We start from the raw sequence: 24,268 nt of genomic DNA, 5'->3' as shown, positions 1-24,268 counted from the left end.
TTATCAGCCAGAGGCAAGTAGGCTATGAGCCACTACCCTGAAAGGACATGTTTGAGCCAGAAGGGAGGGGCAAGGCACTCAAGGAGCTCCCTGGGGGAGCACAGGCCTCCTCTAAGGAAAGCAGGGAGAAGCACCATTTCAGAACCAGAAAAGAACCTTCTTACCAGTCGGCTAACCACAAGAATTTTTTTAAGATGGAGGCTTGGATTTTGGGGCTCCCTCGTCTCTAGTGCCTTAATCAGATTTCGAACGTGATTGGTAGCCTGTGGGGACAAAACAGAGAATGTCAACATGCAAGGTGCAAAGTCAGATTTGGGCGTGGTTCTCAACCCTGGCTGCACAGTGGCATCAGCTGGGAGATTTAAAAAATACCCATGCCCAGGTGCAACTCCCCCAGAAATTCAGATTTCAGTGGATTGGAGTGGCCCAGGCATCTGAATTACTTCAAAGGCCCATAGGTGGAGCTCCTGGGAACACTATTCACCCAGAGCTGGCACTGCCCCTCTGTTCCCGAGTTTGTCTTTTTTCTTTTTTCTGACAGCTCCTTATAGAGCAGGGCTAACCCACAGAGTGGCCCCGATCCTGAGTTTGTGCTCTCGGACCCACCCAGGCAGAGCCAGGAGCTAGCCCTCACTGTGTCCAAGTGCAGCCTGCCAGGCCAGCACAAACTGACTATGCTGGCCCAGAAGCCTCTGCTCCATTTTGACATGAGTCAGATGTAAGTCAGTGTGACTATCCAAACTTCCCTGTCCAACACATGAAAGGTCAGAAAGGTTGAGCAATTGGTCACTGACAGATTCCAAAGCTTAGGTTCTTTCCCACTCCCTACATAGGAGTAAGGAATACTTAGTTCCCAGATGCAGAGAAGTGCCAAAAGCAAAACCCAGGGTGGTTATGGGTCCACTCTGTTCAGTAAGTATGAACAAAATTACAACTGGGTAGCCAGCCAAGGTTTGAGGTGGGAGTGAAGGAGGGGCTAATGCTAAATCCCAGTTAGGTAAATGCTAAGTCCGTCCCTGAGATTAACTTTCAGGCCCCAGGAAGGCCTGCTTAGGGCTCTGGGGTCACAGGGAGCTGAGGAGAGTCCTATCCCTTATTCCTACCCAGAGATGAAAAGGGCTGGAGCCCTTCTGTCAAGTTCCTCCTAAATATGGACTCTCCCTTCTACCTCACCGCTTCCCACAAAACCCACAATCTCAGAGCTCTGCAGAAGGAACCAGAAGTTTCCCCTTCCCACATGACTCCTCCTTAGAGACTCTTGGTTTCCCATGCTCTCCATTGAGGCAATGTATTTCACTTATCTAAAAGGCAATGCTTTGGCTAAAAACACAACCTCTTTTTGAAAATGACAACCTGCCTGGTATTGAGGTTTCACTAAGAATTCTAGGTGTTTCTGACTGCATTTGAGGCCTATTTTCAGTTTCTTTGGAAAACTACAAGACTCAGGAGCATGTCTGGGGCCAGGTATTACCCAGCTAGTGCCTGGGCCATTCCAACTACCCCTAAATAAAACGGCATTGCCTAATTTGGAAACATTGCTATGACTTCTACTATCAGTTAGCATTGGTGGAATTACTGTAGTGTGCCAGCTACTGTTCCCAACTCTCCCACTTCTTGTCACATTTAGTCCTCCTCACAACCTCACCGCTGTGTACAATTATGTCCACTTTACAAACAGGAAGCCTGAGGCTTATCCAGGTGGGACAGCTGCCCAGGCTCCCGCACATAACACCTTGCAGAGCCTATTATCCGTCTCACTGCCAAATGCTGCCTGACTCCCAAACTATATGACCCAAAGAGTCAGACCAGAGCAGGCCTCCTTGGCAGTGGGCACAGAGGTGGAGCAGGGGAGCTGAGATCCAGGGTCTCCCTACAAAGGCTTTGGGTCAGGGGCACAGGTTATGAGGGGTTCCTCCTTGACTGTTTTTCAAGGCTTACCTTCTGAATCTTCAAATAACTTACTGTGGTCATATTTCCTTCTCTTGCAAGCTCATGCACAGCTAGAATTTGGCAGGCATCAATATTGCTTTCATCTTTTTCTAGGATTCTGAAGGAGGAAGAGGAGGCACAAGAATTGCGAGTATTGATAGGCAAGGCTGAGATGGTGTGTTGGCGACTTCTGATTGTCCCCTCTTCTTTTAATAATAGAACTCCCAAATTAGCCAGGCACAAGCTGCTCAGAATAAAGACTACATTTCCCAGCCTCCTTCTGCAGCTTAAGTGTGGCCACGTGACTAAGGTCTGAAGTGCAAGTGAGGGGTGTGCTGTCCGGTTGTGCCCTACCGGCACGCCTTCCCTTTCTGCCCTTTCCTCGTGCCTACTGTCTGGAATGTGGACCATGTGAGCATTATTTTAGCAATAGCAGAGCAATAAGACAGAGGAGACAGGGACTCCCCAGAATTAAGCTGTCATCCCAGCCCTGAGCCACTGCCCAAACTTTACCTGGAGGAGGAATAATCTTTTATGTTATTTAAGTTGTATATCTGAGGGTATCTTTGTCACAGAAACTTATTCATAACCCAACTAACCAGACATGACCACAGTGCCAGTGTCTGGACGTGGCCAGAAAGGTACTTGGCGGGGCAGTCTGTCACTGCAAGGTGGAAAAGGAACCTTGGTTTTAATTTTGTGCCATCTTGAAGCTATAGCTTCTGACCATACGATGAAATTTTCAATCTTCTATTTCTTTATAGAAAGATTCCTTCCCATTTTTCAGCCTATCAGGGAATGACTTTCTGCTTAATAGCAGGTTACTGTAACTCACATACTAAATTCCAACATGATTAGGCACAATCAACATTTAAAAAGTTCTAGCCATTTCTGATACTTCCAAAAGCACTGTAAACTTCATACATTTGAGAATTAACAAAAACCATAGCACACTTTAAAATAACTTATAGACCAAAGAAGAATCAGAATAGATATTAGAAAATTCTTGGAGCCAAATGATATGGAAAAATATTACATATTCAACTGTGTGGACTCTGCAAAAATGGTACCTCGAGGGACACCCACAGACTTAAATGCTTATATTCTAAAGTAAAATTGAAAATGGTTGAGACAGGCATCCAATTCAAGAGTCAGAAAATAGGCCAGGCATGGTAGCTTACACCTGTAATCCTAGCATTTTGGGATGCTCAGGTGGGAGGACTGCTTAAGGCCAGGAGTTCAAGACCAGCCTGGCAACACAGTGAGATCCCATCTCTACAAACTGAAAATTTAAACATAAAAATAAAAACTAAAATTTTTAAAAAGACTTAGAATACAACAGCAGAATACTTTGGAAGAAAGTAGTGGGCAGGAAATAATTAAGTTCAGAAAAGAAATTAGGCTGGACGTGGTGGCTCATACCCATAACCCCAGCACTTTTGGAGGCCGAGGCAAGAAGACTGTTCGAGCCCAGGAGTTTGACACCAGCTTGGACAACATAAAAAAAAAATAGCTTATGAAAAATTAAAAAATAGCCAGGTATGGTGGTGTCTGCCTGTAGTCCTAGCTTCTTGAGAGGCTGAGGTGGGAGCATCACTTGAGCCCAGGTGTTCGAGGCTGCAGTGAACTAAGATTATGCCACTGCACTCCAGCCTAGGGCAACAGAGCAAGACTTAAAAAAAAAAAAAGACATAAATTAATAAATTAGAATACAAATATCATATAGATTTCATAATATAAAATAGAAATTTTAGTTCTTTTGATGGGTCCCTCCCTGTCTCTTCTAAACGATAAGCCCTGTTTCTTGATTTAGCCACCACAGGCCACAGCTCCCAGCCTCACGTGATGATGAGTATTTCATTTGCTTGCACCCATCATCTCTCTCCTCCTCCTCCCAATTTGGCCATAGCACAATTCCCAGTTCCTCTATGGGCGATATTTACCTTTCTGTGTTGTCCTCCTGCCTCCCCATCCCATGAGATGGTAAGATACGTGCAAGTGCCCTTGGCTTGGAAAGGTGCAGTAGCTCACCTGTGTCCCATTTCTACTGTCTGCTCCCAGTCCTGCCGAGCTAGGAACAGCTGCATCTTCAGGATGAGGGCTGGCAGGAAGCTCCCTGAAGTCACGGTGATCTGGTTCACCACCTCCAGGGCCTCTGAGTACTTCTGCTGCATCATGAGGTACCTCGCCTGTCGGGACTCAGACAGAAGAGCCTCCATGAAGGCAGTGCCCGTGAAGGGAGTTTGCGGGAGGGGGGTTGTCTCAGTGTCTCCATGAAAACAGAAACAGAACCTGACACATGGGCACTGTGGGCCCTCTCAGCTGGGCCAGCAGCCCCTCAAAGTCCCTGGGAGAAGGAGTGACATATCAAGGTTTACAATAGTCTTGGGTTCCCAGACAGGAAGAGCAGGGGCTTCGGGAAGATGACTAAGCCCCAAGCTTGGGACAGTCAGCAGGCCTGGGATAGGGCAAGGCCATGTGAGGTCACCCTGAAGGGGAGAGGTGAGGTCATGGGGCACCTCCAGTTCCATAAATTTCCCATTCATTTCCCATTCACTTTTCTGTATTTTGTCACTGAAATTGCTCGCCAAGGCCCAGTTTAGCAATTCTGAGTCAGTCAGGGTTTGCTGGCAACTACTTCTACTGCAAGGCTGTGGAGTTTCTTTTGCTGTTAATCTCTCAAGGCCTGTTGGGCTGGGGTCACGGCCTCTGCCAGCCAACACCAGCTACCAGGTTCTGAGTCATGACACAGGAGCCCTGAGGGCCGGGGGCAATGCTTCTAAAAGACCTGAAATTGGACTATGAAAAGCTGGCTTCCCTTAGACCTACAGTAACCCCCATTAAGAGACCTGTCATTAGAAACAAGTGGATTGTTCTGTATAATGAAGATTTATGTATAAACATGTTCACTGCAGCACTTAAGTGCATAACCAGAAACAATCCCAATATCCAAACAATAGGGGACTGGGTTGGTAAATTACATTCTGCCCATACAATAGAGGTCTGGCTACATCCATGTTCAAACAGACATTTTGAATATTATACAAAACATTTTAGCCCCCTACCATCAGGAGCAGGAGAGTTGGCGGCTGATGGCTCTCTTAATAGAGTCTCCCTCCAGCAATCACCCATGGTTGAAGGGAGCCGCTTTGTCTCAGGTCACACCCGTCCCTGGGGCAGCCCGCCTCCAGTGTCAAGGCACGTTGGGGAGCTCACTGAAGGGGCATCCCGGCTCCAGAGTTCTCCACAGAGTTGGCTGCGGCCTTTGCTGTGACTGTTCACAGCCCGCCTTCTCTTTCCACAGGTGCTGCTACCCTGGTGCTCTGTGGTAAGCTGGCTCACAATAATCTCCATTGCTTTCTGGCACCCAGAAAACCAACCTAATGCACACCCTGGACACAAGTATAGGAAGAAGACTAGAAGACACTGTGCTAAAATGCTTCCACTTGTTTTGGAGTGGTAAGATGAAGCCTGCCATTGTGACTCAGTTTTTGACTTTTTTTAGATCTCTGTTTTCCTAAATAAGTACATATTCTTTTGTATTAAAAATATATACAGTCAGAAGAAAATATGAGGACATTTTTTCTCTTAAAGATTAAGTCAATGAGGGTCACAAGAGAAAAAAAGAAACTTAAGATCAGAAAATACGGAACACACAAAATATATACCTCTCTTCTCTTACAGCACACCAAATGTATTTAACAGGTAGACAAAAGTGAAATGGGAAGGTCAAAAGAAAAGAAGGGAGAAGGAAACTGAAGGAAACCAACAAAGAGGCAGGAGAAAGCCTGAGAGGTTCAAGGAAGGACAGAGCTCGGGAAAGTGACTGAGAAGACCCCCATGCAGATGAGACAGAAACTCAGATCAAGCAGGAAGAAATCTGAGAAGTAGAGTGGGCCTTGGACTGCTGTGCTACCCTGAGTTGGTTGCTGAACCTCTCTGGACCCCTGCTCCTCATCTACCAGATGAGACATCTGGAGACTGAGGGTTTGGCCTGGGGGTACCCGGTGGGTCTCTGGGCCCAGTGCCCCAGCCAGGAATACTTGTACCTCTCCCTTCCCCACTGCCCACCTTTCCCATCAGCCCCAGCACATCTTTGGTGTCCTGAATTCCTTGTTCCAGGTACTCGATGGCTTTCTTCGCAGTGTGGGGCTTGTCTGAGGTGAGGTCCACCCAGCCTCTGAGCACATAGCCCTGGGATGAGAACGAGATGAAAGATAAAGCCCTTGGTCTTGCAGAGCCTCTACCTAGCCTGCACATGACCCACACTTTGCCACCTGCCAGCCTGAGGCCCTGCCAGGCACAGCCACATGCAGATCCCAGGCCAGTCGGCTCTCTCTCACGGCCAGGTTTCCCACTGTTGCTTCATCTGGAAATGCCCCGCAGCACCCCTCCCACTCCCAAGCAAACCCCTTCACCTCATGCCCTGCTACCACTCCTTACAACTCAGCCTCGGAGGCCCCCGCTTAGGAGACCTCCCTCCCTGTACCCTCACAGCTCTCCATGACCTTACTAAGGCACACTCACCTGTACTATCATTGCCTGTTTACACTGGGGTCGGGAGCGAACATGGGGGCCTAGGCAGGGCCACTCCTGATCTCTCCACTCCTTAGGCCAGCACAAGACCTGGCCCTGCACAGGAAGCCCCAGAAAGCCCTCTGAGGGGTGTGCAGGAGCCATTCTGAGTTCATGAGCCTCGCTGGTTCCACGTTAGCCTTCCCCCAGTCTCTCCTGGCAGAGGGGGAGGCCAGGCCTGGGAAGTAGACCTGGAAGACCCTGCCTGAAAGCACCCTTGTTGATGGCCTAGATCAGTATTGCTCTTTTCTATTATCTATCCTAAGGAGTCTCTTTAGATACTGTTTTCTAATCAATCCCTCCCCCTCGGAGAAATGTTAATATCTCAGATATACCGTATCTGTCTACTGGGTACTGTATGTATATCTGTGTTTTCCACATAAAGAGTAAGATTTTTTTCATCCCTTCCCCAGGGACCACATCTACATCCTTGAAAATTAATATCAACCCTACTGAGAAGGAATGGCCTAGGCTGAGGCTCCGACTCCCACATTAGTGCAGTACAGTCTAGTGGCTGCACTGCTCGAGCCACCATTCAGTTCTGGCCAAGCACTACAGGGTGGGAATGGCCGTGTGGCCAGCTCATCTGGGTTTTCAAAAGAACCAGTGAGTCTGGACCAGCCTGGGCAACATGGCAAGACCCAGTCTCTATAAAAACTTTAAAAACTAGCTGGGTGTGCTGGCACACACCTATGGTCCCAGCTACTTGGGAGGCTGAGGTGGGAGGATCGCTCATGCCCAGGAGGTTGTGGCTGCAGTCAGGTCTCAAAAATTTTTTTTCTTAAGAATATGGTGGAAGCCGTAGAAAATCTATCTAGAGATCAGACTCTGTGGACAAATGCCAATGTCCTCTGCTAAGCCCAGCGACGATATGCTTGGGCCCCTGTGAGACCTGGCGTTTTGTCAGTGGCTGGGTGTGGCTCTCCCCCAGCTTCAGGGCCCTCTGTGGGAGTAAGGTGGCATCTGCTGTGACGTGTTTGGCTGCTGTCCCCACGGTGTGGTCAGTACCTCTCTGAAGCCTCTAGAGACCTTCAGCATGTGGTTAATGTACTCTTTGGCCTTGTCACGGCGGCCCATGAGCCAGAGGAAGAGGCCAGCATAGTACAGGGCAGTGCCACTGGCTGTCTTGCGTATATCCTTGAGGCTGCACTCGAGCTCCTGAATTGCTTCTCGGTCTGTGAATCCAGGAGTGAAGGAAGAGGGAGAGTTAGGATGAGGAAGTCTGCCTGGGTCTGCAGGGGCCATGGAGGACCCAGGGAACTACCTCTGGGTCTTCCTCAGACACTGTGGGTCTCCCTCAACATATGCAGCATGCTGTGTTTCAGCCCAAGGCCTGGAAACCAGCAGTCCCTACCCTTGAGATGCTGCAGGGGCTGTCCTGGCCTGCTGGGCTGAGGTATGCTGTCTGAGATTCTCTTCTCTTCTCTGTGTCCAGCAGTGTGCTGAGCAGGCAGACCAAACCAAAATCCTTAGCCTCAGGCCCACAACTTACTATGAGTGGGGAAACAGTAGTGGGTAGTCTCTCTTGGACACTCTCCTTGACTCTCAAGGGGTAGAAATTAGGAGTAGAATTATATATATATTGGCTTCGTTTTCCTGACAAGATCTTGGCAAAGAAAAAGGGTGTTTCCTCAGCTCTTGGGGTCTGGAGCATGGACCCTTCCCACTGTTATGGTCTCTGCCTGCTTCCACTCAATTAGGCCCAGGCATGGAGTCCTCTTCCAGGCCTCCCGGGGGAGAGGAGCATTAGCCACTTCTCACTGGGTAACAGCATCTGTGCAACCACCAGGGCACACACCTCCTTTGGCAGCCCTGGAGGGGCTGTGTATCTCTGGGGCAGGGTTTTCTTTCCCCTGGTGGGCCAGGCCTAGCTGAGCATGGCAGCACTCACCGATGGTTTCACATCTTTTGTGAGCATAAATGAGGGCCATGGTGGAGCACAGAGACACGTCTGGGTGATGCCTGATGCTTTCCAGGTCACTGATGGCATCCTGGATGTGCTCTGAAAAGATAGTCCACATAGTTATACTCTCAAGCTCCAGGACTAGAGGACATGATACTCTGTAGCTGACCCAACGGCTCAGCACTACCTGGCTTCGCCCAGAATCAGAAGACTAACTGGTCTGAAAGGTCCCCAATGACCCAAGTTCCCTGAAGACTGGAGCTCCCTGAAAGAGTTGCTGGTAGCATGGTCCAGGCTGTTAGGAGCTGGAGATCTTGAACCTGAAAGGTGTACCTGTGAGTACTTGTGGGAATGCGTGTGAGGCTGCAATTATTAGCTGGGTCAGTTCTGAAGAAGGACCTCAGGAAGGGCATTCCCAGCTAGTGCTCAAGAGCCGCTGATTACATTGATCCCTCCATGTCCCCAGACATGGCCATGGGCCATTCAGCCGGTCCTCAGCCCAGGACCACCTTCTGAATGTCAGCCCATTTGCACCTCCATGGGCCTCACTCCTCTCCCTGTACCTGTACCATGCCCACCTGTCCCCACACCTACCTCTTCCTCCTCTTCTGCCTGTATTACCAGTTCTCAGCTTCCAGGCCTGGAATTACTTCAAGAATCATGCAGCTATCTCTCCAACTACTCATTTTACAGACAGGGAACCCGAGGTGTGGAGCAGGGATAGTGAGTGCTCTGAGGTCTCAAAAGTTGACTTGATATGGATTACCTAGGCTTCTGTGGGTTCCCGTGGGAATCCAGCCACTGAGTGTGAAACTGTTTTTATGGGACCATAACTAGGATACAAGGAGGCATCCAGGTGGAGCCAGAGTGTTAGGGCCGGGCTAATGCCTGGGGTCACAAGACCAACACTGCCAAGTCCTTACCTTCTTTGAGGACTCCATAGGCTTTAAAGAACTGCAACACAGGGTCATGGCTGAATTTTTCCAGACCCACAGCTGCAGCCTGCTGCACATGGCGGAAGTATTTTTCCTGGCTATAGTAAATGATCCCAGCCTGTATGAAGGAAGACATACTGCGATAGCTCAGTACCTTCTCAGTCTCTGTTCTCTCCCAAATGGGGTGAGACCTTTTCCCTTCTTATCCCCCGCTCCTCCTCAGTTCTCCAAAGGGAAAAGAAAGAGGAAACATTCAGGCCCCATCCTGTCCTCTAGCAGCCCTGGGGGCAGCTCCATGCAGTTTTCCCAGGAAGGAGTTTGGAGGTGTTTGTCTGGGGGACTAACAACAGATTCTGGTCCAACTACGATGGGGAATTCAACCCAACTTTTGCCTTAGGAAGGGAAGAAGAGGCATAAATGAGGACAAATAATAAGAAAAATTATACCAATTGTAGTTGCAAGTTATTGTAGGCTTCATATCCATTATCCTGTGCATGGTCCTCTCAGTGTCTTTCACAGTTAAGGAAGCTTAGGCCCATGGAAACTACAGCTTGACAAAGGGGCTGAGATTTTAAAGCTAAGTTTCACTTCCCCTAAGGTTTGTGGGTGCTAGGTTGGGGACAGATGTGGTTGGCCTGTAAACAGCCTCGTGGGCCCTATGAAAGAGCCAAGACACCATCCTAAGGGTAACAGAAAGCAGAATGGTTTTAAGGCGAGGGGTGTTTTCAGATGTACATTTTTGCCATAACCATTCTGGCTGGTTCTGCACGTGGGGGTGTGTGCCCTGGTCGCAGTAGGGGACTACAGCTGCTCAAGAGAGCCAGAGCAGGGAAACCAGATGGGAGGGAGGCTGCTGCAGGCGCTCAGGGGGAGAGATGGTGCTGGTTCTGGGCAAGAAGATACAAAGATGAAAAGAAAACCCAGGAGACATCGAGGAGCTGGCATTTCTTGTAGACAGGATTAGAAGATGGGTGTAGGGAAGAGGTATGAGTTAAGGCTAGGAGATTAAATGGTGATGCCATCAACTGGCGTGGGAGGCACAGGTAGAGTGAGCTGCGTTGAAGAAGGGATCATGACAAGAAGGGGTAATGAGGGACATGGGATGCGCGGGTATGGGGTAGCTCAAGAACCAGGGATGCTAATTTGGGGCTCAGTGGAGAAGACGCGCTTGCCAGGGAGAGTGGGGGAAGAAGGGGCCGGACCGCCCGACGTAGCTGAGGACAGCGAAGGGCGGCAGGAGAGTAGCCTGGCACGAGGTCGCCGGGTCAGGGGCGGGGAGCTACGAGGGAGAGGCCGGGCAGCGCCGGGCCACGCACCATAAGGGAGGAGTCACTGCTGCTCATCTCCGGGCGCTCGCAGCTCCGAGTCCGGGTCTGGGCGGCGGTGTGGAGCGGGATTCCCGCGGCAGGACCGTCGCGGCGGGCGGTTGCAGGTTACAGTCCTTGGAAACGGAGCGGCTGGCGGGTTGCTAGGAGCGTCAGCGCGTGGAGTGGGCGGAGCAAAGCGCCACGCACGCCGCAAGGCGCAGGAATCGAGCGCCGAGACAGCGAGTCCGTGCCGGCGGCGCCGGGTGGGCCTGACGGGGCCGCGCAGCGGGACTGGACCGGGTGCCGAGCGGAGCCGCCGCCATGGGCCTGGGCGTCAGCGCCCAGCAGCCCGCGGGCGGCGCCGAGGGCTTCCACCTGCACGGGGTGAGTCGCCGCCGCGGCGCCGGTGACCTTGGCTGGGCGCCCGCACCCCCGCGCCCGGGCGTCCGCTCGCCGGCTGGCTGGCGACTGTGGCGGGGTCCCGGCCCGAGGGTTTGCGCCTGGGTGGCGGGCGATGCCCCTGGCCTGGTGGGAGCCGCCTGCGAGAGGCGGCCTCGCGGGACTCCCCGGACCCCTGCCAGTCAGCGGCCGCGGTCGGGCCCCGCGCGCCCCCCAAGAGCCGGCAGTGCCGGAAGCGGAGCGTTTCCCGGTCCGGCCGCCGGGCTGGCGCTCCTCCCGGGTGAACAGTGCTGCTGGTGCCACCAGTCGGGACGCACCCGTGCACTTAGCACACATTCACGCTCGCCGGCCGCGGGCCGTGCTCCGTGCCGGGCCTGGGAAGAGTCAGCCACGCCGAGGACAGTCGCGGGGCCGGGGTAACCGAATGGACGCCGCTGCGGGGGAGCCCGTCGGCGCGCATCCCGCCTGTCGCAGAGTCGTGAGGGCTTCGCGGGTAGAGGGCCGGCGCGAACCAGCCGCGGGGCAGCGGGGAGCGGGGGGGCCGGGAGAGTGCTGCAGACTCCTCAGGAGAGCGTTTGCAGCTGGGGAGGGTCCCGGCCTTGAGATGGCGCTGCCAGGAGGTGTGGAGAGAGTGGGGTGTCTGCAGTCTGGCAGTGAAGGTGAGGAGAGGGGCCCGCAGCCGGATGGAGATTTGTGCCTGCGGAGAGGGAAGGGCTGTAATGCAGGTGACAGGGCCTGGGGGTGCGGCGTCTCTGACCCCGGAGCGCTGCGGGGAAGAGGCGTCCGTGCACCCGCCCCCCACTTTCCCTAGTGTAAAGCAGCTGGATGCAGAGATGAGTGGAGACAGGCAAGTTTGTCGGTTTGTGTGTTTTGAAGGTGGGTCTGTTGCCAGCTAACCACTTGAGAGAGCTAAAGAAGGAGTTTCTTAACACGAAAACCAGGCCGGCTTTGAGAACCCAGAGTTGACAGGATTTGTGCTTGGTAATGGGCTTTCTTATGGTGAGGCACCTGACAGCAAGTGTGGACAGTGCAATGCATCCAGCCAGGAGCGTCTTCCATCAGGTTTGATAAAAGGCAGAGGAGCTCAGGATATGGGCAAGAGGATGGGGTGGGGCGATGATGGGAGCGAAGACAGGAGGGGCCTGCCTGATGGAGAGAGGCAAATCGGAGAGCGACCAGGGATCAGAGGTTGTCAGTCACAAAAACATAGTTTTGAGCTCCTACTCGGTGGCAGGCAGAATTCTAAGGCTCCAGAGATAAAGCCGTGAACAGAACAAACATGGTCCCTGTTCTCCTGAAGCTAACATTGGGATACTGGTTGGGAAAGAGAGCGCTGAAGAAATACATGGTAGATGGTGTTACTAGTGAGAAAAAGAAAGCAGGTTAAGGGATGCAGAATGGTGAGTGGGCGCTATTTTTCATAGAGTGGTCAGGAAGGGCCTCTTCTCAAGTCACATTAGAACACATGCTTCTGAAGGAAGTAAAGAGTGGACATTACAGATATTTAGGGGAATAGTAGTATTCCAGGCAGATGCACCAGCTTGTGCAAAGGCCCCAAGGTGGGTTGTGCTTGTGTGTTTGAGGAAATGCCAGGTGAGGCTGGTGTGCTTGGGTGGTGTGGCCGGTGTGAGGAGGAGACCAGAGCAGACCATGTAGGACCTTGCCTGTTGTCCTGAAAATTTAAGATTTTATTCTGAGATGTAGAGCCACCAGGAGGTTTTAAATGGAGGAGTGACATGACCTACTTAAATTTAACAACACTGAAGAAGAGCTGTGCTGCATTCTAGGAATATTGGCACCTCAATGTGTGCCCAACACTTTGGAGAAGTCACTGCCTCAAGGAGCTTAGAGTAATGGCAGATTGGCCAGGAAACAGCCATTAGGGGGCAGTGGTTAGGGGGAGGGCTCTGGGTTGGATTTCCTGGGGTCAAATTACTGAATTACTGAGTACTTGTTCTCATCTGTCATTTTAGATTATTAAAAACGGTAAATGATACATAAAGCAGGTGAGGTGGTGCCATCCCCTGGCACTCAACCAACCAGCCCTTAGTAGGTGTAAGCTGTGATCCCTGTGAGTTCCATTAGGTTACCTGATTGGGGAAGACAGGGTGGGAGCATTAGGAAAAGCAGTACCTCTAGGGCTGTGGGCAGGCTGTGATGGAGGCCCTTAGGGAGCTGGATGGCAGGCAGTGCTTTCTGCAGGGGGACAGGACAGTGGGCAGCAGCATAGATTTCAGCCGCAGAGCCATAATGAGTGGTGATGGGGCCCAGGTGAAAGAAGTGGAGTGTAGCCAAGCACAGGACAAAGCCACAGGAGAGGGTGGGTGGTGGCCTGAGCCTCTGGACCTCATTAATGATGGAGGGCATCTGACATGCAGTATTTGGGAGTGGGGAGGGGAGTAGGCAGGCACCTGATGTGGAATGGTTTGGAAGTGGCTCTGATCAGGGAGGAACATTGCCTCCAAGCTTTTCCTGAATAATTGTCCTGTGGTTTTCCGAAGATCCCCCCCTTACCCACCCCAAGGGTTAGAGGGCAGGGCTCAGAGCTCCCCTGCAGAGGGACCTGGGAGCAGCTTGCCCACTGGGCCAAGCAAACTAGGTCCAGAGCTGATTTCTGGGCCACACTCACTCCCTTTAGAAGCCATGGCAGCTTTTGGAGGTGACAAAGAGGGGCTCAGTTGGTGATGTTGCCAGAAGGGAATCCTAATTCCAGGGGCAAAGCGACCTTGATCTCAGCGATTTGTTCTCAGCCTAGTCTCTGAGCTCTCCTTCAGTTTGGGGAATCCAAAACTGGAGGGGCTGGTGTGTAGCAGGAGCCACGGGGCGTTTCCCATAGGAGGCAGCAGAAGCCTGGGCCCTGTGCCTTCTGGGCTGGGTCTGGCTGCTGTCTACACCAGCAGGTCATCAAGTGCCCACAGCCAAAGGCCTGAGGGTGTGGGCCCATCTTTGGGTCTAGGACCGTGGGATAAAGCCTGCATTGTTTAAGCCAGGCTCTGTAAATGGGGCTTGGGATGGATTTCTGCCACAGCCTGCAAGGCTTGGTGGTTGTGCTTTTGGAGACAGCAGTGAGCTGCGGAGTTCACAGAGGGCCAGGGAACACCCTGGGACTGGGAATGCTTCCTGGAGGAGGTGTCCTGCGCAGGCATGGAGGCTACACTATGAGGCTGGTAGGGTAGCTGAGCCACTGGGAGGCTCCTCAGTCCAGAGCCAGGCTGTGGGGATTGGCACTGCCCACTCACTGGACTCCCTGGCTCAGGCCCAGTCCTACCGCTGGGGTTTGCTCCTCTACCAGTGGCTTTTATCGCCTGCTGGACTGAGCCTGGGTCTGCCACCCCAGAGGCTGGGGCCCCCTGGGATCTGGCTGCAAGCTGCCTTTCCCACTCCTCTTTCTGGGCCAGCCCTGGATGTATCCCTCCTGAGGCCTGCCCACTTCCACTGCATGTAAGGGCCCTCCCTTCTTCAGTCTAAACCTTTCTGGTAAACCCTTTTGGCTTTCCAGCCAACCCTAGCCCAGCCCTTGGGAGCAGCATTCCCATAGGCCTTGGCCTGCCTGTCTCCATATTGCCTACTTGGATCCCCTAAGGATGTACTGGGCTATAAGCCACTTCTGGAAGCATCTGCGGATCATCAGAAAGGAGCCATTTTCCTAAGAGGAAAATTTGTGCCTAGGAAGGTAGCAAGAAGACATGGAGTAAACCTTGAGAATGCCCAGAACAGTTCATGCCAGGCATGTGGTCTGGCTTGGGACCCTGGGGGTGCTGATGGTTCCTGAAATGGGGGTGAGGGCTACTTGGAGAGTCCCAGGTTGGCGCAGTGACTGTGGCCTTTGCTGTGGGACAGGTGCAGGAGAATTCCCCAGCCCAGCAGGCAGGCCTGGAGCCCTACTTTGACTTCATCATCACCATTGGGCACTCAAGGCTGGTGAGGTTCCCCAACCTTGCCTCTGCTTTGCTTGTGTGTGGTTGTGTCTCCTTGTGTCCGACTGTCCCACAGGGGGCCCCAGTCTACCCTTCCCTCCCTTTGTTTCTAAAGGCAGTCCCAGCCCTGTCTCCCCTTCTTCCAGGCTTATACTCAGAGCCTGACTGGGGCCCTGCTCAGTGCTCAGCTTCTGAGCTCTCTGGGGTGGACAGAGGACAGATGGCCTCTGGAGGTGGCCATAAGGCCCAGGGGGCCTGCCTCTTGGGGCGTGAGGGTTATGAGGGCCCTGGCCAAGGGGCAGCTCAAAGTGGGGTGATGCTGTGGACCACGGAGGTCTTTTGCTTGCTTGGTTTTTTCTGGCAGGCTGAGGGAGGAAGGTTTGGCAGTGCTTGGGGGAGGTGGGGGTCCCAGTGGCTGCAAGCTCAACCCTGGTCTGTGAACCTGGCCCATCCACTACCTTGGCCCATCCCCCCACAGTGACCCTGCTGGGGCTGCTGCCCACTGAGGCCCTTGCCCCATCTCAGGCCCAGACTTGTCTAAGGGTCCTAGCCTGGGCATGGGGTGGCCTCGGAGTCAGCCCTACTGCCCCCACAGAACAAGGAGAATGACACGTTGAAGGCACTACTGAAAGCCAATGTGGAGAAGCCTGTGAAGCTGGAGGTGTTCAATATGAAGACCATGAAGGTGCGCGAGGTGGAGGTAGTGCCCAGTAACATGTGGGGTGGCCAGGGCCTCCTGGGAGCCAGCGTGCGCTTCTGCAGCTTCCGCAGGGCCAGTGAGCAAGTCTGGCATGTGCTGGTGAGTGTGGGGTCTGGCAGGGCAGGGTGTGTTGGAGGGATGAGTTTACTGGGGCGGGTCTGGGTGTGGGCAGAGTGTGAGGGTGGGACATGCAGGAGGGGCGGCAGCCCTGGAGCAGGGGCCAGGGAAGACTCTGAGGGCAGGATGTGGTCTCATCCCAGGGTCCCAGAGAGGGCAGCTCATGACCACCGCAGCACGGTACCTTGCTTCCTGTTGGCTATGACATTGGGCACTTTCCTTCTTACCTTCTGTACCTAGGTTACTTAATTTGAAAGGTAGAAATACCTTCTACTAGAAAGGTGGTTGTACTGCTGGAATGCTACTGATTTTACTATTCTGTCTCCCTCCGTGTGTGTGTGTGTGTGTGTGTGTGTGTGTGTGTGTGTACTATTCTCTGTCTCCGTGTGTGTGTGGACACACAGTCATGTGTTGCATAACGTTTCAGTCAACCGTGGACTGCATATATAATAGTGGTCCCTTAAGATTATAATACCATATTTTTACTGCACCTGATCTATACCTGAATGTTTAGACACACAGATACTTGGCGCTGTGTTACAGTAACATGCTGTGCAGGTTTGTAGCCCAGCAGCGGTAGGCCATACCATATAGCCTTGGTGTGTGATAGGCTCTGTGTAGGTTTATGTTAAGTACACTCTATGATGTTTGCACAACAATGAAATCACCCAACAAGACATTTCTCAGAATGTATCCCTGTTATTAAGCAACATGACTATATAAATACTGGTTTTTCTGGTATCCTGTTATATATTAATCAACATCTTAATGAACCTCAGTGACCAAGCTGTCATAGATGTTAGTCTGTTCACAGACACACATGCACACCAGCACCTGTGCTCATTGATGGTATGTAAGTTCTCAAATGCTCGGTCCTGTGGCCTGCTGGAAGGAGGGCACTCTGAACTAGAGGTTGGCTGGTTTGTTTTCTGGCCACTTCTTTTTCTCACTGACTTCTTGTGAGAGCCTGGCCAAGTTTCCAGCCTTTGTAGCCTGCCTTAATCTGCCCATGAGGGAAATGGGACTAGTGATGCAAATTTATTTGCATTTCCCTGGGAGATTGGAGTGGTGGAACTTTCCAAGGCAGAAAGGAATTCTTATTTGTACCCAGTTTTGCCCATTGCCCTCACCTCCAACTCCTAGGGGTCTTTAGCCACATGCCCGCAGCAGAAGCAGCAACATAGTGAGTACCTCCTGTGGCAGGGTGTGCTTTGCTTCTTTTCATGTATTTCTCTGCTTTTCTCAGCAACACTGTGAGTAGGTACTCTCTATCTTTAATTGTGGGGCTCAGCCTGGTGCTGAGCCCTGTCATGGTACTGCCCTCTGCGGGGCAGGCTGTAAACCTTGGGGACGGAGGGGAATGGAGGGTGAAGTGAGGGAGGCTGGGCTTGAAGCCCTGCTTAGGAACAGAGGACAAGTGTCCTACTCACTACCTGAAGAGGCAGTTCCCCCTGCCCTTTCTGTCCCGCAACCCCACCTCTAGTAGTAAGGCCAACAGTTTGCGATTCTTTCCTCAGGATGTGGAACCATCTTCACCTGCTGCTCTTGCTGGCCTGCGCCCCTACACAGACTATGTGGTTGGCTCAGACCAGATCCTCCAGGAGGTGAGGAACCCACGGCTTGCCCCTCCCCAGACCCTCTGGAGATGGTGTGAAGAGATGGGTGCTGTCCATGAGAAGTGTCTGGTCTTGTTGAGGCTTTAGTCCTGGAAGCAGGCCTCAGGTGCTATGCATTTCTCACAGTCCGAGGACTTCTTTACGCTCATCGAGTCTCATGAGGGGAAGCCCTTGAAGCTGATGGTGTATAACTCCGAGTCTGACTCCTGCCGGGAGGTGACTGTAACTCCCAACGCAGCCTGGGGTGGAGAGGGAAGGTACTTTCTGGGGTTGGAGGGTGCAGGGCCAGGTGGGTGGGGCCTGACCGTTGGGCATGGACCTTGGGAGTTCTGTGGTGGAGATGGAGGAGGGTTGGGCCCTGGGCTTGGGCCAGGAATCCTGAGGCTGACCAGTGTTTCAGAAGTTCCCTTTTCCGCCCCTCATTGCTGGTAGTAGGTGGGGGTGGCAAAGGTAGGGAGGGCCGTGGGACAAGCCCCTGGATTGAATGTTTCTGGCCTTTGGCAGTCTGGGATGTGGCATTGGCTACGGGTATCTACACCGGATCCCAACTCAGGCCCCCAGCTACCACAGGAAGCCACCTAGTGCCCCACCACCTTCTGCTCCATCACCTGGTGCCCCACCAACTGATGCCTCACTGCATGATGCCCTACGACCTAGACCCGCCCTGGAGGACTCTTCTCCCCTGGAGACAGGTTCCAGGCAGAGTGACTACATGGAGGTATGTAGGGAGCATCTGCCAACTGGGAAGAGAGAAGACTCGAGAGACTGCTCTTGGGGAGTCATCAGCAACCCTCACCAGGGGCCTGTCTGTGGGGCCTTTGTGATGTGAGAGGCCCATCTACTTCTGAAACCCAGTGGGAGCAGGCGAGCCATGCCTGGAGCAGTGACACTCACGTTTGGCTTCTTGCCCCTTGGGTCTAGAGGTGAGGGTGGAGGTGAAGCACGAGTTGTCACCTTCATTTCACAGGTGGGAAACTCAGGCTCAGAGATGGGTGCCTGCTGTGCCTGTGAGTTCTGGCAAAGCTGGGCAAAGGGCTGGGGCTCCAGAGCCACAGCCGGGATGGTTGTCTGGCCAAGTCTGCAGGGAAGCGCCGGCCCTCCCTTCATTGCTGATGAGTGGGTCCTCTGAGAGCACCTTTGGGCACTGGGCTGGTGCCTGGGGTCTGTGCCAGGGAATATTCAAGGATGTTCTACAAGTATGCCTGAATTTGAGGAAAGCCCTCTCTTCTTGTGAGTCATTGATGGGTCCCAGGCAGCAAAGGGAATGTGTCAGGGGCAGGTGGGCACCTGGGGTTCCTCGTCTGGCTGGAAAGAGTGCTCCCTCTCAATGCTAACACTGCAGGGGAGGCCAGGCCAGGCCCCTCTGGCCTGACTTCCTGTCACCTATAGAAGAAGGAGTGGCTTACTAAGGCCATTTCCTTCCTTCAGGCAGAGCAGTGCTCCTGGGACAAGGGTGGGCTGCTGGTTAAGTTGGACTGCAAAATTCTTCACCTTGAGGCACTGTCCTGATTATCCCCTACCCATTTCCTCTTTTTCCCTAGGCCCTGCTGCAGGCGCCCGGCTCCTCCATGGAGGAACCCCCTTCTGGGCCTGAGAGTCCCAGCCACACTGCTCCAGACTCTGGTGGACTTCCTCGTTCTATGGAGACTCCTCTTCAGCCCCCACCTCCAGTGCAGCGAGTCATGGATCCAGGTACTGGGCAGGCCCTGCAGAGGAGTGGGCCCCAGGCTTAGGGCTGGACTTTGGCAGCCATGTCAAAACTTTCCCCAGGCCCTGCTGACCCCTCATACCTTATGTACACCAAGATATTAATAGCTGCCTATCATCCAGTCTAGTGTACAGATGGAGAGTCTGTAGTCCACAGAGAAGAGAGGTGGCCTCCTTCAGGTCACACAGCAGATTGGAGACAGAGCAGGGTCTAGGTCCACTGCCACTGTGCTATCCTATGATGCCCAACTCCAGGCCCCTTTTTCCTCAGAAATAGGCAGTGTGAGAAGCTCTTACGGCTGGGTGAGCCAGGGTGCTGCTTTCTAGCAGTCAGGGTTTTATGCTGGCAAAGAATTGCACTGCCCTCCCCTAGGCTTCCTGGATGTGTCGGGAATTTCCCTCTTGGACAGCAGCAATGCCAGTGTGTGGCCCGGCCTGCCTTCTTCCACAGAACTGATCCCCACAGCTGTCTCAACCTCAGGGCCGGAGGACATCTGCTCTAGCAGCAGTTCTCATGAGCGGGGTGGTGAGTGGCCATCCCTTTCTGAAGTCCTCTGGGGAGGACCCTGGGTTGTTGGGAAGGATGCCCTGAATTCCACAGCTGGTCAGAAGTGGGCCGTCGGGTGGATACAGCCACACCAAGGTATTGGTACACTCCGTCTCCAGTCCCCCATCAAATCGGGAGTGGCAGTGGGGGGCTGTCAGTGGGGTTACTGGCTTTAGCACCACGGCCCTAGGTTCTTGCAGTCCTCCTTAGCCTGATCTTCTGTGTTGCAGGTGAGGCTACATGGTCTGGATCAGAGTTTGAGGTCTCCTTCCTGGACAGCCCAGGTGCCCAAGCCCAGGCGGACCACCTGCCTCAGCTGACGCTTCCCGACAGTCTCACCTCTGCAGCCTCACCAGAAGACGGGCTGTCTGCCGAGCTGCTTGAAGCTCAGGCTGAGGAGGAACCAGCAAGCACAGAGAACCCAGATTTGGGGATGGAGGCTGAGGGGCTGGCCAGCCAGGCCCAGATCTCTACCACAGAGAAACACCCTGAGCTGTGACAAGGCCCCAATGACATATCATGAGGCCCAGATGTGGGCAGGCAGCCCAGGCTGCACGAGGCAGTCAGCTCCATGCCCACCCTAGCCCTGTGCCTGATCCCAGCCCTGTGTGTTCAGCTTTCTAGGCTACAGCTCCAGGTGATGTGCAGGGACTTCTGCTGACAGGGGCTTCTGTGTCCACTCAAACTCTACTTCTAGTGTCCAAGAGGTGACCTCCAGCATTTTATCCTGCCTGACAGTTCTGGCTTTGGGGGTTTCAAACAAGTCTTTCTGGGGTAGTCGACGGCTGGGAGCAGCACCTCAAATTGTTTTATAGGAGCTGTGGTAGGAGAGGAAGGATTCTTTTCTGTTTGAGTGGGGTATGAGGCCTCAGTGGATGGTGAGACGGGGCCATGGGCCTTGTGGGAGGACATCTTTTGGCTGTGTACCCTCAGGTCCAGTGCTTGGTCCTGCTCTGGTCACTGGGGCTACTTAGGAGGCAGCAGGGTCTGGTCATAATCAGTGTGAAGATGAGGTGAGGAAGGGATTGCTGTCCAGTGTTGGCCTGGTCGCTTTGATTCTTCCTGCACAGCTCAGCCCACCCCATCTGTACTGGAAGGGACCGTGGAGTCCTGGGACCACCCCCTTTCAAGTTCGAATCACTAAGTCCTCTGTCAGGTGTCCTTGTCCCTAGGCCACACTGCCACAGTTGCCTCAGGCTGGCCACCATGCCAGTCACAGTAGGGAGAGAGAGGTAGCACACTTGCCCCCAACTCCTGGAGGGAGGGGGGCTGGAAATTCTAGGCTCTTCAGCAGATATTGTGCCCAGACCACAATATTTCTTCTTCCTCAGGGACTACATGCCACAGACCTGTATCCCCAGTGGCAACTTCTGTTAGCTCCCAAACTTAAACAGTGATCTTTTCTAAATATACAAGGCATCTACCCAGCCCCAACAGTGAATAAAAGTTGCAAGTTTAAGGTCACCACTCTAAGCAGTTTCTCACAGCCATTCCACCTGATGAGGTCTATTCACACACAGTCCCCAACCCCAAGGGGGAATTAGGGGCACAGGTAAGAGTAGGTAAAGATCCTTCTGTTCTTTCCTGTTGTAGGGGAGGAAGCTGTTCTCCCCACTCCAGGTGCCCTTGGAGGTTAAGGCTAGGTTGGGCCGTGTATGCCATCCAGGGATGGCCCCTCATCACCTGAAGTCCTCTGCTGTGCTGACTGGACCCTCACTTCCCACACTGATCCTATGAAAGCTGCCTCTGGCCTTGTCTTCTAGCCTGTTCCTAGTTGAAAGTCTCACCTTTACAGGATTACCTGTAATGCTGGTGTTCGTGCAGGGGACTTGCAAGCTCTGTTAGGTTATGTAGGACAAGGACTGTCTGCTCTGGGGGGCACAGACCAACTATATGGACGGAGGGCCCCAAATCAGCAAACACAAAGTTTGAAGCAGACCCTTCATTTAAAGCAAACCCTTGTCAAGCCTACCAGAGCAGCGGGTGCATGTGCCAAACAGTAAGGCATTGTGTCCTGGATCGTCTGCCAAAGTTCGCAGGAATGCAGGAAGTAAAACAGAATCGCCACAGGACTACTCTGGGGCCAGCTTCCCTTAACACTGTAGCCTGGCAGTCTGACCCAAAGTTGCCCTCACCTGAAGGTTCTGGCTCTTCCTCACTTTTACTTCCCCTTCCCCCATAAGTTGGAGGATACAATAGGTATCAATGCTAATATTTCCAGGGAGAACATGAAACCAGAGGTTTCTCTCTCTGTAATCTGCTATTAAAGAAAATGACAAATGAAAATAAATGTGTACTACACTTTGAAATATTTTAACTAAAGCCTTTATTCTATACAACTGTGAAATACAGATTTTTACCCTTTTGGCATTGCAGACTGTCAAATTTTCTGGAAACTGTATTACGGTTTGACTGGAGGGGAAAAAAATACAATCATGCTGGGGTTCGGATCTATGACAGGAGGGGATGCAGCCACCCAAGGCTTAGCACACAGGGCAAAATGACCCAGCAAAATCTATTTCTTTGCTCGAAGGCCCCTCGTGCAAACACAACTGAGGGCTGGTAAATAAGTTTTTGTTGTTTTGCCATTAATTCACAACTATTGCTAAAAAATGTGCACCAAAAGTGCACCATTGTATCCAACAGATAGAAAGGACTTTTAAAAAAAAGAAGCTGGTTGCTCTCTGAGGAAGGGAGAAAGACCATTTCAGCTTACTGGAAATGTGGCCACGTCTTTGCTCACTTCTTCAAAGGGCAGGCGGCAATGGTCTGTCGTTTCCAGAGGAAGCTGACTAGCAGTGAGGGAACCCTGTCTGCAGTTGTGCGATCAGAATATCTTAAATAGTAAGGTATGGACCTAGGCCCATCAGCTGCCCCCAGCTAAACCTGTGAAGATGTAGAAAAGAAGAAACCTTCCCTACCTCCCTCCCCAGTCCCTGCTATGGTGGAGACAGGCCACACACAGGCTAGGGAGGCAACTGGACTGGAATAAACTGCCCTCTGAAGGCACTTGTGCTTCTGGCTTCGTACAGGAGGCTTGTCTTAACAGTTTTATGGGGGTGGACCATTGATCTACTCTGAATACAAATGACCTTGGGGAGAATCCAAAGTATTTTCTGCCAAAAGTTGAAGTGTTTATCCCCAATAAGTTACATTCTGTACAAGATCCAAATGATTCTATGAAAACGTTAGATTGTTAGAACAGTGAAAAAAATCTGGATACAGGCACAACAAAAACCTGCATATAAAACTTTGGAAAAACTACTATGTATACTTCCAGGATATGAATATCAAATTAACTCACTATGATCTCCCTTTACTCTGATACCGTAACTTTTAGGTAACATTTGAGTGAAACTGAAATTTCATGGTGTCATGCTGCTCATCCAGAGCAAGAACCTGTGGTCTCAGCTCACCTTGTGGAAATAAAACTGGACACAGTGGAGGAAGGAGTGAAATGGCTGTACCTCCCTCGGGTTGCCGCAAAGCCAGGACATTACGGGAGGGTGCAGCATCGCTAGGCACAGGCTGCGCAAACGCTGGCCCAGCAGGCCAAATGCTATGATCCAGCACCTGGAATTTCAACAGGTCTTCCTACAAGAACACATCTGAGGCAATATTAAAAACAAGCCCAACATTAATCTTTTATTATGAAATGGGCTGGTTCTCAAATTGTGCAACAGCAAATTCCCATTAAAAATAACTGTCTTAAGTGGTGAAAACAATTTTTTTCATATGACAAACTTGGAAAAAGCCTTCTTATCTATTGCATGAATGGAATGTACTCTCTTAGAAAAGCTAGAGTGTATGGATTTGAAGTTGAAACAGAGACAGATGTGGCCCGACCAACGTGTCTCTAACAAGTGCTAACGGACAGATAAGGTCCTTTGAAACAAAAGGAGGAAGGAAAGTCTGCACTGGCCTGTTGTCAGTCTTCTGTACATCTCGAAAGGCAGAGTCTGCTTGGGGCTCTTCTGCTTTTGCACTCTGCTTCCCTGGGGATAGCTTAATCTACACATGGAGACTGGTTTCTATATTACATCTCGATTAGTCACTTCAATTGAAAGATAATCTCAGTCCATACCAAATCGGCCATTAGAAGTCTTGCTCCCATTGGGGCTCAGTGGGCTTCCTAGGACTACTCTTAGGGCCATAGAGGAAGGTCGTAAATGAATACCCAGGAGCATTAGCCCACCCTTCACGTGGACTTCTGACGGTAATGGAGGGTGAGGTCTCCACCGCTCTTCCATATGAAGTGTTTCACTGTTCGAAGGTCCATATTTGGATCCAAAACCTGAATAGCCAAAATTAAATTTAAAAATTTCAAAGTCTCTGATATCTAAAACCTTTCTCATTAACTCAGGGACTCTTATCAGGTGATCCAGCTTGCTAACTCCTCCGCTATGCCTGATATCCAATTCTTGCTATCACGGCTTCCATGAGCTTAGTGAGAAGTGCACCTTTTGTGATTATGCCAGAAACACCAGGCCATCTCTCAGCCATTCCTCTGAGGATACGTTTTTGAGTGCATTTTGATTTAAAAAACAGTTCTGCCATTTCTCCACATACCTTCACTCTAAATCATAAACTAACATGGCACACACTGCTTTGCAAAT

The 24,268-nt window shown here is 52.0% G+C and overlaps 3 protein-coding genes across 17 annotated transcripts in view; 1 reads left to right on the top strand and 2 right to left on the bottom strand.

Annotated features, from left to right (window-relative positions):
• Positions 1-10,848, bottom strand: part of TTC21A (tetratricopeptide repeat domain 21A) — a 29,749-nt gene extending 18,901 nt beyond the window's left edge. The window contains exons 1-8 of one of the 3 annotated variants that reach the window (XM_032270885.1): positions 10,659-10,848; positions 9,331-9,460; positions 8,396-8,506; positions 7,513-7,679; positions 6,001-6,123; positions 3,961-4,118; positions 1,939-2,047; positions 165-263 (exon numbers count right to left, since the gene is read on the bottom strand). In XM_032270885.1, coding sequence (XP_032126776.1) covers positions 165-263; positions 1,939-2,047; positions 3,961-4,118; positions 6,001-6,123; positions 7,513-7,679; positions 8,396-8,506; positions 9,331-9,460; positions 10,659-10,685 — 924 coding nt within the window. In that variant the 5' untranslated portion in view covers positions 10,686-10,848. The remainder of the gene's footprint in view (positions 1-164; positions 264-1,938; positions 2,048-3,960; positions 4,119-6,000; positions 6,124-7,512; positions 7,680-8,395; positions 8,507-9,330; positions 9,461-10,658) is intronic. The other 2 variants (XM_032270895.1, XM_032270898.1) reach the window with 2 other exon arrangements.
• A 12-nt stretch (positions 10,849-10,860) lies between these two features.
• On the top strand, positions 10,861-21,969 carry GORASP1 (golgi reassembly stacking protein 1). 10 transcript variants are annotated; one of them, XM_032270782.1, is made up of 10 exons: positions 10,944-11,033; positions 12,287-12,396; positions 14,889-14,969; positions 15,561-15,764; positions 17,300-17,386; positions 17,525-17,655; positions 17,903-18,116; positions 18,940-19,090; positions 19,458-19,631; positions 19,883-21,969. In XM_032270782.1, the coding sequence occupies exons 2-10, from the start codon at positions 12,328-12,330 to the stop codon at positions 20,149-20,151; spliced, it is 1,380 nt and encodes a 459-aa protein (XP_032126673.1). In that variant the 5' UTR covers positions 10,944-11,033; positions 12,287-12,327; the 3' UTR covers positions 20,152-21,969. The 10 variants fall into 10 exon arrangements, with proteins under 10 accessions (XP_032126711.1, XP_032126691.1, XP_032126742.1 ...); XM_032270791.1 differs by having other exon boundaries at positions 10,966-11,033; positions 12,283-12,396; XM_032270820.1 differs by lacking the exon at positions 12,287-12,396 and having other exon boundaries at positions 10,861-11,033; positions 19,479-19,631.
• Positions 21,955-24,268, bottom strand: part of WDR48 (WD repeat domain 48) — a 44,730-nt gene continuing 42,416 nt past the window's right edge. For 3 of the 4 annotated variants that reach the window (XM_032270746.1, XM_032270718.1, XM_032270736.1), the window contains exon 20: positions 21,959-23,946. In XM_032270746.1, coding sequence (XP_032126637.1) covers positions 23,851-23,946 — 96 coding nt within the window. In that variant the 3' untranslated portion in view covers positions 21,959-23,850. Of the gene's footprint in view, positions 23,947-24,268 lie in introns of all 4 variants that reach the window. The other variant, XM_032270728.1, reaches the window with a different exon arrangement.

This window comes from Sapajus apella, unplaced genomic scaffold (assembly GCF_009761245.1).
Source record: "Sapajus apella isolate SASKATOON/1434 unplaced genomic scaffold, GSC_monkey_1.0 scaffold4, whole genome shotgun sequence".
NCBI lineage: Eukaryota > Metazoa > Chordata > Mammalia > Primates > Cebidae > Sapajus > Sapajus apella.
Note: the sequence above shows the minus strand (reverse complement) of the source record. Positions and strands in the feature narration are given on the sequence as shown.

Bases quoted from the DNA above. Each gene is read 5' to 3' on its own strand.
- GORASP1 (XM_032270782.1), top strand. From the start codon at position 12,328: ATGGTCCCTGTTCTCCTGAAGCTAACATTGGGATACTGGTTGGGAAAG. The intron at 15,765-17,299 runs GTGAGTGTGGGG...TTCTTTCCTCAG, and splicing joins AGCAAGTCTGGCATGTGCTG to GATGTGGAACCATCTTCACC. The intron at 19,091-19,457 runs GTACTGGGCAGG...ATGCTGGCAAAG, and splicing joins GCAGCGAGTCATGGATCCAG to AATTGCACTGCCCTCCCCTA.